This window comes from Mus caroli, chromosome 9 (genome assembly GCF_900094665.2).
Source record: "Mus caroli chromosome 9, CAROLI_EIJ_v1.1, whole genome shotgun sequence".
Taxonomy (NCBI): Eukaryota; Metazoa; Chordata; class Mammalia; order Rodentia; family Muridae; genus Mus; species Mus caroli.
Window position 1 is genome coordinate 61,166,231 of NC_034578.1, and position 13,579 is coordinate 61,179,809.

Sequence of the window (13,579 nt, forward strand, 5' to 3'; positions counted from 1 at the left end):
TTTCTTTTTAATATCTAGTATCGAGGAATTCCAGGACAGCCACGACTACACAGAGAAACCCTGTCTCGAAAAAAAAAAAAAAAAAAAAAAAAAAAAAGAAACACGTCATGTACATTCATCCTGTACTTTGGCCACTATTATACACCCGCCATGACTGTCATGTGCTGCCCAAGGGCAGAAGTAGATCCAGGTCCTGACCAAAAGTCATGCCTTGTCTGGCAAGGGGCAGAAGGTCTATAGAAAGTCTTCTGCATGAAAGAAATAGAGAGATGGTAGCCATTAAAAGTACAGGAAAAAAAAAAAAAAAGAAGTCGCTGAGGGCTGCAGTCTCTGAGGGCTTCCTGGAAGAGGAAGGCTTTTAGTAAAAGCTCAAAAACAAATTGGGGGTTGTGGACATCTCTCAGCAGGTAAAGCGCTGACTGAGCAAATAAAGCACAAGGATCTGAGTTCAAATTCTCACACTCAGGCAGAAACTGGGGATGGTGCAAGCCTGGAACCCTGCTTGGGAGTAGGGAAGGGGACAAACCCAGGCAAACCCCAGGGACTTGAAAGCCAACCCCACAGAAACAGTGAGCTACCGGGTGTTTGTTCAGTGAGAGACTGTCTCAAAAACAAGGTAGATGCAAAAGCAAGAGAGGAAGACCCCCAAACCTAGCGCCCACCTGTGGTCCTATGTACTTCAGGGCACAGGTACAGGGAGGGAAGGAGGAAGAGAGAGGAAGAATAGGAAGAGGAGAAGGAGGGGGAGGAGGAGGAAGGAGAGGAGGAGGGGGAGGATGAGGGAGGGGGGAGGAAGAGAAAAAGAGGAGGAAGGGGAGGAGGAGGGAGAGGTGACGGAGGCAGCGGCGGCAGCAGCATCGTGGGGATGTAGCTAAGTCAGATGAGTGGCTTGCGTAGCATGCACAAAGCCCTGGGTCTGATCCACAAGTAAACCTGGGCACTGTGGCACAAACCTGTATTCCCAGCCCTCGGGATGTGGAGGCAGGAGGATCAGAAGTTCAAGGCCATATATAGTTCATGGCTAGCCTGAGAGCTACAGGAGACTACTTCAAACAAACAGAACCAGCCAGGATATTGAGTCAAAGGATCAAGCACCTGGGAAGGGGAGGCCTGCAGGATCCCTTTCCCAATCCTCTCTTCTCCACCAGATGGCTCTGCCCATCCTCCGAGGGCTGGCGCCCAGCACTGTGCATCCTTGGCATTTCCTCCCCCAAACAGCCCTGTGCCAAGGGGCATGACAGCAGAGCTTAGGCACTGCATGTGTGTCCCCATTCCTGGTGGGTGGGGCTGGCCTGGGACCTTGGGCCTTACCCACCCCACCCCACCCCAACCCATACAAACACGCCAGCACACTCGTTCTTTTCCAATGGCTTGAATTTCAGTTTGTCTGAGGTGTTTTCTTAAGCCTAAGTGTTTTCTCTGCAGCCCAGTCACCCCCTGCCTGTCCTTCAGAGGCCTGGCCCGAGTCCCCAGCCCCGGACCCCTTGAAGCTCTGATTGCCAGGCCCCAGTGCCGCCTTTGATGCACACCACCCGCTAGACTTCAATGCCGCTGTGTGCACGGCCCCTTTAATAAGTTATTTCCGTGGAAAACCCTGGTAACTGGGTCGTGAATCAAGTCCATGAACACCTCTTACCCATCAAAGCGCCCAAGAAAGGGAGGCTGGGCAGGCAGAGGAGCCCCTTAGAGTAAGTGCACACTACTCCTCCTGAGGCCTACGAGAAGCCCTGGGCACCTGGGCCACAGCAAAAGCCCCGCGAAGATGATGAAATCGCCCCCAAGCCCGGCATCATCAAACGGCCGAAGGACACACTGCCTGCCTGTGTCCCGGGGACCATCTCAGCCCAGCTCCTGGCAAGACTGACAGTTCAGAGAGGCCAAGCTGGCTGTGGTTCCTGGGGCACAGGAATGTCATGTTTTGGCTACCGGTGAAAGGCCTGGCTCAGTGGAGACACACTTCTTTTCCAGGGCTGAGTTTCCTTCCACTCCTGTCTCCTTTATGTTTTTCCCAGAGTGCACTCGCTGCCCAGGGCCCTAGGAGATGCGGAGCCCTGGAGCTCGAGGCCCAGGACTCAGATCTACTTGAGTGGTCGGTTGGGCATTGCTGCCATGTGGGCAGGAGTCCTGAACCCAGAGGAGAGAACCCAGGTCTAGGCCCAACTCTGCCACTTAGAACGAACAACGCCTCCCCTCCAATGGCCTGGACTGAAACACCTGTGGCCCTGGCAGAAGGACACGTGAGAAACTGTCTCCAAGCTTCAGTTGGTAAACTGCTTCCCTTGTGAGCGTGAAGGCCCGAGGTCAATCCGCAGGACCTACATTAAAGGAGGGGTGGGGAGAGCCAGGCATGGTAGTATGTACTTGTAATCCCAGCACTGGGGAGGTAGAGACGAGCCAACTCGCTGCACGCTTGCTGACCAGCCAACCTTGCCTACTTGGTGAGCCAGTGGGAGACTGTCTCAAAAAAAAAAAAACCACGGTAGATAGCATCTCAAGGAATGACACCTAAGGTTGACCTCTGGCCTTCAAGTACACCTGTATATGCATAAACACATGTGCGATCACACGTACGCACACATTAAGGCTATGACCCTGACGACGACCCCCAGATCCTTTAGAAAGAGGTGACAGGCGATGGCTAGCCCATCTCAGGAATGCACCCAAGAGAAATACGTCCCCGTGAATATGAGAAGGCCAGCTCAGGAAGGTTTACTGTTGCATCATGGGTAGGAGTCCCATACTAGGGGCCACAGATTCCTGAACTATGATGTGGATGAGCTAAAAGCGCAGAATTCACAGATCCCTCACACAGCCTACAGAACTCCATCCAGAAATGAGAACGGCAGGCAACTGCACGCAGCAGCACAGAGCACTCGCCCACACTGTGCTGAAGGAAGGAAGCTAGATCCGGGGACCGGAGAGACAGCTCAGGAATGAGAACACTGCTCTGCAGCCATGAGGACCAAAGTTCAGAGACCAGCACCCACGTAAGTAGTCGGGTGTGGTCCTGCACACAACTGTAACCCCAGCCTGAGTTGGACAGAGGCAGGAGAATCACTGGGACTTCGGTCTAGCTGAGGGAACTCTAGGCTCTGGACTGGAACAGGGACCTGGGCTACGCCACCTCCAGGACTCCACTGTAGTCTGAGCTTTTGAATGCTGAGGAAGAGTGGAAAAGATCCTGGCTCTGTCCAAATTCTACATAGCTGCCCATCTGGGACTAGCTGCCCCCTTTTCCCTCACTGAGCAGAGAATATTGACAGCCCAAGGGGCTTCTGAAGGATAAAAGGAGCACCACCCAGCCAGGGGTTCAGGAGGCCCTTCTACCCTTTGGTCATCTCAAACTACCACCATATGGCCTTTCCATCCATAAAATGGGTCTGTCAGTAGAACTCGAGTCTCAGCTTTGCACATAGCAGAGCCAAATCAGTCCTTTCCAGTCTTACACTGAGCGACCTCCCTGCCATCTCACCTACCTGGCGCCAACGCCACCTGGCTGGTGGTTTGTTTCTCTAGCCCTGTCCACGCTTGCCTGATCCTGGCCGACTCAGGGAATAAAATCATCTCCGGGTTTTTTAAGACAGGATCTCATGTAGCCCAGGCTGGCCTCCAATTCATTATGTAGCTGAGGATGTACTTGAACTGATCTTCCTGCCTCCACCTTCCAGGTGCTGGCATCACAGGTATGGACACCGCGTCCAGTACATGAGGTACTTAGGGACTGAACCCGTGGCTTTGTGCATGCAAAGCAAGACCTCTGCTAACTAAGCTATGTCCCCAGCTCCTCGATCCTCTTTGAAAGGTCACTACCATGTTGGCAATGACTCACCTCACAGTCCGGGCTGGTGGCTTTGAGGCCAGCTCCAGACACAAGACCTCTGTTTTTCCAAATTCAGAAACTTCTACTACAAGGTGAGTGGGGCCTTCTAACACAAGGCTTAGGGTAGGCTGGGTGATGGGCTACTTTGTGGACTGCAGTCCCTCAGGCTGGGGACCAATGGGGACAGGCCATAAATCTCATGCATTCTTTCCACAAAATGGAGACAGGCAGCCAAGGGTCATGGAGGGAGAACGTTTCCTATGAAAGTGCCTGGTCAAGTACCTTCAGGAGATATTTTCTGCATGAAAGAAATGCCACTCAACCCAGACAAGGAAACGTCTGAGGGTGTTCCCCTGAGTGCTGCTGATCCCAAGGAGACTGGGCTAGAGGGATGGTGTGAGGGAGGACCAAGGGTGCACGCACATGGTCAAAAGTAGATAGGAGGTAACTAAGGGCCCCTCTGGAAGGTCCTCAGAAAACCTGTGCCAGAGAACAGCCAGCATCCTGGGTAAAGGCATCCCAAGATGTCCTGAGAGTGGCTCAGATTCGGAGCACCCCAGAAGGATACACAGCAGCCACCTCAGCCCTTCCACTATCTCCCTGACTCCTCGCTCCTTCACCCACTGCCAGCCAAGGAGCAGAGAGGTGCTGGTGCCTATGCTGTACAGGTTCACTCCACTGCCATCTTGGGGTGGATATACCTTGGCCTGGTAGCCATGGCAACTAATTCAGCAGAACAACACAGTGACAGCTAGGTCTATGGTGATAGCCAAGGAGCTGTTGACACTCCCTAGTTAGAGAGAGGGAGGTAAGGATCGCAAAATCCTGGCTTGGGAGGCCAGCCATTTCTTCCCTGGCCACCGTGCTCTGGGAGGGGGCTGGGGCATATGAGAGACAGGAGGACTCCATGATACAGCTTCCATGACATCACCACGCATGATGGGGTGGAACTTGGCAGTGATGTGGTTGCTTTGGATCCACAGAGGCTCCTGTGAGTAACCCTTTGCCCACGTTCTGCAAGCCAAGCAATACACTCACTGGCTCTCCAAGCTGGACTTTGAAAAAAAAATCCTATTGCTGGTCACCAGTGCCCTATCTGGGGTGATACACATTTGTTCATGGCTGAATCTTGGTTCCCTGAAGGCAAAGAAACCACAGAAGCTCAAAGACCATTGTTTGGATCCTGTGCCGTCCAGAGGGCAGACAGGGCACCTGGGAGACCCGCAGGGGCCCCAGCCAAGCTTTCCAGCTGAGTGAGCTTAGGCAAGCAACTCAACCTCTCTGAGCCTCCGTCATTTCTTCCTTTAATTTGGCTAATAAAGTGGCTGTCTCATAGAGGTGTTGGAAAATTCCATGAACTCATAGATGTATGGCACTTGAGAAAGCGCCTGGCACAGGGCTCTGTGCTTCCAGGGTCATTAACTATAGTTAGTGTGTGTGTGTGTGTGTGTGTGTGTGTGTGATGGGGGGTTGGGGGAGGAGTGCTCTGTCTTGATCGCATGAACTCTCAGGATTTCTCTGCTTACAAAAGGGACCTGCTGTGGACTAGTTTAAATGCTAGGTAATGTCCTTTAGGGCCAGGGATGTCCTAGGGTTCCCTGGCCCCAGGGGCCCTAATCCCTCTGTTCTTAACCACAACATACAGGAGAACCACTTAGGACTCTCCACACCCTCCCATCCCTCCCACGTCTACCTTCAGCTGTTTCTGCACAAGCTGTTCCCTTTACTTGAGAGAACACTTGCAATCTGTTCTTAGCAAGCGCTTAGTCAGCCTACAAGACCAAACCCAGAAGGCCTGTGCTGTGAAGCTTTCCCCAACACCCACAATCTCTTCCTCTTCGACGTAGCTTTTGTCTCAAGCTGTGTATTGAGGCAATGAAGAGAGGGTCTGCTAAGACAGTGTACGCCATAAAGGCCAGCCTTGAAACCCATCCACCTCCTAAGGCCCAAGAGCTGGAACCAGCATCCAGAGGCACATTGGCACCATGGAGCTAGAGACCCTGACCCAGTGGGCTCCTTGCAGCACCACAAACTGAGGTGCTGGAGGCAAGGGTCTTGCTTGCTTGGAGCCACCCAGCAGCAAAGGGCAAAGCTAAGCTTGGAACCCCTTCTGGCAAACTGCCTTATCCCATGATGCTCCAGAGCATACCCCTGAAGGTACCCCTGTGCCCGTCACCCCCAGCAACCAGCCTGGGAAAATGGAGCGTCTGTCAGGAGCATAAAGAAGAGAAAATGGAAATTAAAAAAAAAAGAGCCCAGGGAAGGGGCTTGCCACTAACACTGTCCATGGGAAGACAGCACCGGCTGTTCCCCCCACTATCCCAAGATGCCTCTCTTATCCAGGGAACCCCCATGATCAAGTATGAGGCCACCCACCCATAGTCTCACTCCAAGACCTAAGAAAATCATCTTTTCAGCTAGCACTTCCTCCAGGCCCTGCTGGCCACCAGGTGTGTCTGCTACTGGAACTCTCTGAGCTGGCTGGCCCTGAACCCCTGCCTCCTCCGGGGAAACGGTTCCATTGGGTGAGGTGCATGCTGCCAAGCCTGACAACCGAGTTGGATCGCTGGGTCCCACATGAGTGGGAGGAGAGAAGCAACTCCCATGAGCCGTGCTGTGACACTCAAGCTCACACGCGTGTGCACATATGAACAGACCACAGTGCACATATAAACGCATCATATATTCACGTATATAGAGACAAACAATGGCAGACACTTCCAGCCATCTGTTAAAACTCCACCTGGGTACCCCCTCTTCTAAGACTCCTGGTGGCCTCTCAACAGGAGGCTCCCAATTGCCTCCTACCACAGCACCTGCCGTGGGCGCCTGGAGGGCAGAATTGATACAGGTCTTATCTCCAGGCTGGGTACCTTTAACAGCTGCACCCTCCTCACACAGGACTATACCAGAGGCTCAGTTACTACCTTCTTTAAAGAGCGTATTACTATTGCCCCCAATTCCACAAGTAGAAAACCTGAGGGGTAGATTGGCTAAGCAGCTGCCCCCACTCCACCCCCCAACTAATCAGGAAGCAGTGCGGGGACTTGAACAGAGAACTAACTGTGATGAAGCCTCTGCCTGCCACTTACCTCGGCTGCAAGAGTAGATGTGTGCTGGCTGAAGCTGACAGACCCTTAGGGACACAGAGACACAGAGAGCCTGGGCTGAACAAGCCCTGTGACCCCGGCAATCAAAGAGAGGCAGTGACACTGTCACATCTGTATGCACCTGAAGATGTGGGCAAAGAGCACTCAGCTGAGAGCCAAGGGCCATGGGACAGAGAGCAGGTGAACAAACAACACAGGGCTACTTACTTCTTGACGACTAACTCCAGCTACTAACTAGTGCTTGCTGTGTGCCTCACAGCCAGGCTCAGTTTCTCTGAGCCTGTCTCCAAACTGTTAGCTTGAATGTAAGCCCGGACAGGAAGGCCTGGGAGGGACCCTAAGGAGCTTCAGATTAGGCAGACACTGATCCAGCTCAGCCCCAACCCCCACAGCAGTACTGCCTGCTCCTGAGGAGGGGTATGCCCCAGTGACCCAGCTCGGGCTGAGAGGCTAGCCAGCACAGTCAAGGCCAGCAGAAGGGCCTAGTAGTCTCCACTACAGCAGCTTATATGGCATACGGACATTGCTGGATTAAATAAACACCTGGCCAATTATCTGCGAGGCTCCTGATTAGTGGTAATTGTGGGGTGTACAGATGCCAGCCGGGTGCCCCAGCATGGGATTGGGCAGGCCTATGTGGTCAGCAGCCTGCCACCTTGAGTTCTCACGGAATGACTATAGTTCTTCCTTCTCTCGCCCACCCAGGGCACTCTCTTCCTCTAGGTTGGAGTAGAGGATGCTGGAAGAATCTTGCCCATCCCACCAGCTCTCCTCAAACCACCAGTTCCCACTAACCCCTCACGCTGCACTTCCATGACTGACAGCATAGTCTGCCTTCCAAAAGAGGACAACCCACAGCCACTCACTCCTACCAGAGTGTGAGTTTCTTCAGCTGATCATGCTTAATCCTCAACATGCTGAAGTCAAGGAAGCAGGAGAGAAATGTCAGGGCTGTTAAGACGCCGCCCAAGAGGACAAGGGGTCCTTAGCTAGCCAGGGGACAGTACCCCAGACCCAAATGAAACAAGAAAACCATAACCCCAGAGGTCCAAGAACACCCTCAAAAGAGACCTCAAGGCTGGTGATTTTACCCAAATCCCACTGAAGACACTGGAAGTGAAGATCTATGGGAGCTGGTTGATGGTTCACATCTTGTCTCCCACTTGAGTGACCTTGGTGGAGTCACCTGTACCCTTTGACCTTCAGTTTCCTTCGTGGATCACAGGACCTGACTGAGCGCCCACGCTGAGAGTGGATGCCTACAGGGACTTTGGATAGCCAGGAGACAGGACCCCAGTCGCAAATGAAGTGACAACACCATAGCACCAGAGTTCCAAGTGCATCCCCCAAAGAGACCTCATTCTGTCAAATTAAAACAGGAGCCCCCACTTCCCTGCAGCTCCTCATGTGTCCTTATCTGCCTGGGCCTGTGACTGATCCCTAAATCCTGCCATCCTCCTATGTGGCCTTAGTCACAGGACTGGAGAACAGAGAAACAGGAAGTTTGGCCAGGCTGTGATTGTCATCGTGTGCAGGACAGTCTAGATGTGAGAATGACCAGGTCGTCAAGGGCACCAATCCATCAGGACACAGAACTGAGGGATAGCACAGCCGCTGTTCGGTGGGTCCCTGTGTTCTCCAGGAGAGTTCCTCACTAGTTGCACAGAGAAGCACGGTGTCCTGTGTCCCTCTCATCCCAGCCCTGGCACTGAAGTTACTCCACCCAAGCCTCCATGGGCCGTCTGGGAACCGCAGCTGATCACTCAGCAGCCAGAGGGAGTAGGGCAGACAAGACAGTCTGACGGGGCCTTACAGAGACTGTTCCAGACGGGGGACAGTGGGAAGAATGGCAGCTGTCTCCCTAGATGGCCAGTCGAGGAGATGAAGAACAGTTGGTAATGATCTTAGAGTGGGGGGTCGAGAGACACCAGCATCATCGTCAGCACCGCAACCACCCGATTGGTCCCTGACCATCCAATGTCTTGGCCTGACCCACTCTGCTCCTGGCCTTTCAAATTCTGAATCCCTCAATGCTCTCCTACTCACCACTCAACCCCACAGGATGAGGTAGTCATGACTCTCCTATCCACCAAGGCCTGTCATCCGTCCCCTGGGACTTTCCCTACCTGCCAAGGACTCCCTTCCCTGAGTCTTCCCTTCAGTCAATACCAACACAGCCCAAAGCTCAGGGGGACACAAAAACTGTTCCAATTGCTTACTCAGGCCATCTAGATCCCATCTCACTCCCTCCTCCCACATGGGAAACCCCAAACTTTCTTCCCTTATCTTTTAGCCTCTCAGAATGCCAACCACTAGACACTTTTTTTTCTTTTTTTTTTTTTCCCTTTTTCCCATTTGTTTTCAAGGTATCTCTGTGTAGCCTTGGCTGACCTGGATTTTACTCTATAGACCAGGCTGGCCTCAAATTCATAAAGATCTGCCTGCCTCTGACTCCCAAGTGACCACCACCACCAGCCAGCATCCTGCCTGGTTCTTCAACATAGTTTTGGGTGTTTGTTTGTGTTTGTTTGTGTCATTTTTTTTGGGACTGGATTCTCTCTGTATCTCCAGAAGGCTGGAACTATAGAACAGGTTGGTCTGTATCACAGATGTTTGTCTGCCTCTGTGCCCTTAAAGGCCACCGCACGCAACTACCTTTAAGGGAGGGAAAATATACCAAATAAGAGGAGAGAGTAAACTGGCCTGAGGAGGGGACCAGGGACCAGAGAGCAGACAGGAGCTGGAGACGGGAGATCTGGATTCCTGTGCCACGTGAGCCACAAGCTCACTGTAGGGTCTCACCTTCTGCCTCCATCTCTTAGAACAGCCATCTTCCCGAGGTCTCTTCCCAAGGGACAGGCAGAATTCTGGGAATACAGTCATCAGGGTGCACTGAACTGTTACAGAACAGGGGAGGGCAGCACAGTAGTTGGAAAGAGCTGAGGTTCCTGTGGCCACAAAGACTGCAATGTGGCCCTGAGGGATGCAAGGAATCACTACGCTTATAGGTTGACAGCCCAGCTGTCTTGATGTAATGTAAGGTGCTGGGGTGGAGCCTGGCTCACCCTGGCCACTCAGCCTCACTCTTCTGCTCTTTTGTCTTGAATGTGGAGTCAGAAAAAGATGCAGAGGCCCAGCTAGCTATCCCCAACTCCAGGCCATAAGCCCGGCTGCCACACAGTACACTCTACCGACCATACTCTCAGAAGGCCACACAGACCTCAGACACCCAAGTTCCCTGGCCCTCCTGCCCCAGTTCCTCCTACCCAGCCTCTCACATAAAGAATTCCCTTGAATCTGAGAGGTCTTAGGGCCAGCATGTGGGGATTTCAGACAGTTAGGGAACTGCAAAGCCAGGGTTCCTTCCTCCTGCTTCCTGATGTGGACAGGGTACAAACACCACCAGCTTTTAGCAAACTCCCCCTTGCCAGTGTGCCCAAGCTATTCCCCTTGCTTACCCACGGCTCCTCCCCCAGAGCACAGAGGGAAAAGGACCCATCCACCTTGAGGTCACCTATTACCGAGAAGCATCCCAGGCTACAATGATGGAGAGACCTTTCTAAGCCATGGAAATGGCAGAGACACAGAGAACCAGATTAAAACCTGGCGAGTTATCATCTTCAGGTCCCCATTAACACAGCCCACACAGCTTTGGAGCGCAAGCTGGCGTTGAACATCTCTCACTTCAGCCTCCTGAGTACTAGGCTGACACACATGTAATGCCATACCCGTTTCTCCAATAACACTAGCAAAACATACACTTGTGCGCGCACACGCACGCACACACACATGCACATGCACACAGGCCACCTTCCCATTTACAGAGTAGGCAAAAAAGTGCACAAAAATCACAAGAAATCAAAATTCGTTCCACCAACCCCCCTCCCACCCCCGCTCCCATCAGAATGGCCCACAACGACGAGTACGGAGAAATATGCCAACCTGAGAATTCACCCGGAGCAGTGATGAGGGAGTTGGTGGCCTCGGTTTCAGTGTAAGACAATGTAGAATCGGACAGATCTGTTCCAGGAGGGAAAAGAAAAGAGAACTCAGTTGGCCAAAAGGCACCAGTGCACACGCATACAAAAGGCTGATGTCCCAGGGGACCACATATTTATTAGTGATTTGTTCCTGTAGCCCAGGCTAACCTTGATTCCAATATCTAGCCAAGGATGGCCTTGAACTTCTGATTCTCTTGCGCTCTCTCTCACCTCCTAACTGCTGAGATTGAAGGCCTGAGCCACCAAAGCTGGGGATGTGCAGTGCGGGGAACCAAACCCAGAACTTCATGTATGTTAGGCAACCGCTCTACCAATCGAGCTACACCTCCAGCCCCCTTACAAGTTTCTGATGTCACTCTGGAACCCAGTCTCAGAATCACTCCAGACCAGGTCAACCATCTAGTCCTAGAACCCTTCTGGAAAAATGCACACCGCTGTGACTCTGACACATGGAAGAGTCTCAGATGTCCTGACCGCAGAAATAGTCAGTGATCAGAGGACTGAGCAAGCCCCAACTTGAAGCCTGTTTGGGTAAGGTTAAACTAAGTCCCTGAACAATTCATAGCTGCTGACCTTATTCACAAACATTAAAATTCTTGAAGTTGTTGGTTCTTGCTTCCTTCCCTCCCTCTTCCCTTCCTTCCTTCCTCCTGGAGCTGGGGAAGCTTAAGACAGTTACTAGCCACTTCTGCTCCCGCACGCCTCTCACTTAGGCCCAAGTGTTCGCTCTCTGGTTAACTTTGCTATCTCTCTCACCTCTCCCACTCCCCAACATCCACACGGCCTGTGGGGCTTTGGCTGGGTTTTGCGCTCATGCTTGTTTTTAAAGGCAGGCTTAATTAGGCGCTTCATATGGCGAGCATCATTGGCCAGCCCCTGCCTGCAGTGCACCGAGATGGAAGGGAACTTTTTCTACCCCACTGGGTTCACAAACTGGGGCTCTGGGGAATAGGAAGAGTTGGGGTTTTTCTTCCTCCACAGTCCAGGCCTCTGCTACCAACAGTATGGGGTTGTGCCCAGTAAGGGACCGACAGGTCTGTCCAGGAGTTGAGCAGCATGGACTAGGAAGCCCGTAAGCTTTTCAGCTCACCCAGCACAAGTCAGCTCTGGCTTGACAGGCCCAGCAGCCACCAGGGGCTGAGAATCCCGGAACAATTCCCTCAGCTTAGGCTATAGCTAGCTAGGATTCCATTTCATTTTGCATACATTTTATTTCCTTTCCCCGCGCGGCTTGAGGAGCGGGTAAAGATGAAACAGGAACCGATTCGGCCTTCGTTTTTTCATTTCCTACTTTCCGGATGCTGAGTTTGATTCTGGTTTTTTGGTCTCATGTCATCAGAGAAGCACAAAAATAAACTGACTTTGTGTGCTATAGTATATAATATATAGTATGCAACAATTGTATAAGTAGTAGAAAGGGAAACAATGCAAGGTACAGGAAATAATAATTTTTTAAAAAATATTGTACTATATATCCCAACACACACAAAAAAATTATATGCTGTGTTGAAAATAAGAACTTAAGAAAATCTTCAAAATAAACCATTCAATGCTAAAGTGGAGGATATAGAATTTTGTACTGTTTGTACATAAGTGTGTTTGCATGTTTGTGTGTATGCAAGTGCACAGTGTGTGTGTGTGCGTGTGTTCATCAGAGGTCAACTCTGGGTATCAGTCCTCACCTTGTTTTTTGACTGTTTTGCTTTTTGAGGCAGGGTCTCACTGATCTAGAGTTTACTAAGTAGGTTAGGCTGGCTGGCCAGCGAGTCCCAGGGAGAACTCCTGGCCTGGCCTCCTCGGTAGTGGGAGAGGCATGCACCACCACACCGGGGAATGAACTCGTGTCCCAGCACTGTACTGGTTGAGCTATCTTCCCCACCTTGAGTTCACATTTAATACCTAACGTCCCCAGTGCAGAATGCCTGGAGTCTCACTGAGGCTCGGTGATGGAGCCATGTAAGGGAGCCACTGTGAGGGAGAGGGCTATGCCTGGAATCTGGGGTGTCAGCTCTAGCTTCCCTTCAAAAAGTCAATAGATCAGATACACAAAGGGCATGGAAGGTCTTGTTCTTTAAAATGTCAGATATTGCTAGTACTGAGCCTTCCACCAATCATCTGAAGATTGGGTCAGCGGTTAAGAGCACTGACTGCTCTTCCAAAGGTCCTGAGTTCAAATCCCAGCACCCTTACCAAGCCCACAGATCTAGACTTTCCACTGAGGCAGCCTTCCTATGGTGGCTGCTATAGAAAGAGATCTCTCTCCTAGCTGCTCGCTATCATGACCTGAAGCCATAGAGGGAACCTGGGTGGGATCTGGACCCCCAGGTCAAGATGCACCTCGAGAAACAGCTGGTGGTACTAGGAGTCACCACCCTCTCCACCACCCTCCACCACAAGAGCCTCACAACCTGCCCCTCTTGCTCAGCTCCACAGAGTCGTATGAAGGAGTAACCGTGGGTAACATATGGAGCATGGCCTTCCCACCACCCACATTTTGTCACCGCTCCCGTTTAAGGGAGTATTCTTGTAACTACGTCATTTAAAAAAATAAAAATATAAACAAAACCTGCCACCGTGATGCACATCTGTAATTCCAGCAAGCAGGAGGAGGAGGCTGAGGCAAGAGAATGGAAAGTCTGAAGGGAAGC

General features: G+C 51.9%; 1 protein-coding gene across 1 annotated transcript in view; it reads right to left on the reverse strand.

Moving 5' to 3' along the window:
• The window catches only part of Smad6 (SMAD family member 6), a 69,757-nt gene that overhangs the window by 44,343 nt on the left and 11,835 nt on the right, over positions 1 to 13,579 (reverse strand). Inside the window, exon 4 of the mRNA XM_029481554.1 lies at positions 10,873 to 10,950. Within this exon, the coding sequence (XP_029337414.1) occupies positions 10,873 to 10,950 (78 nt within the window). The remainder of the gene's footprint in view (positions 1 to 10,872; positions 10,951 to 13,579) is intronic.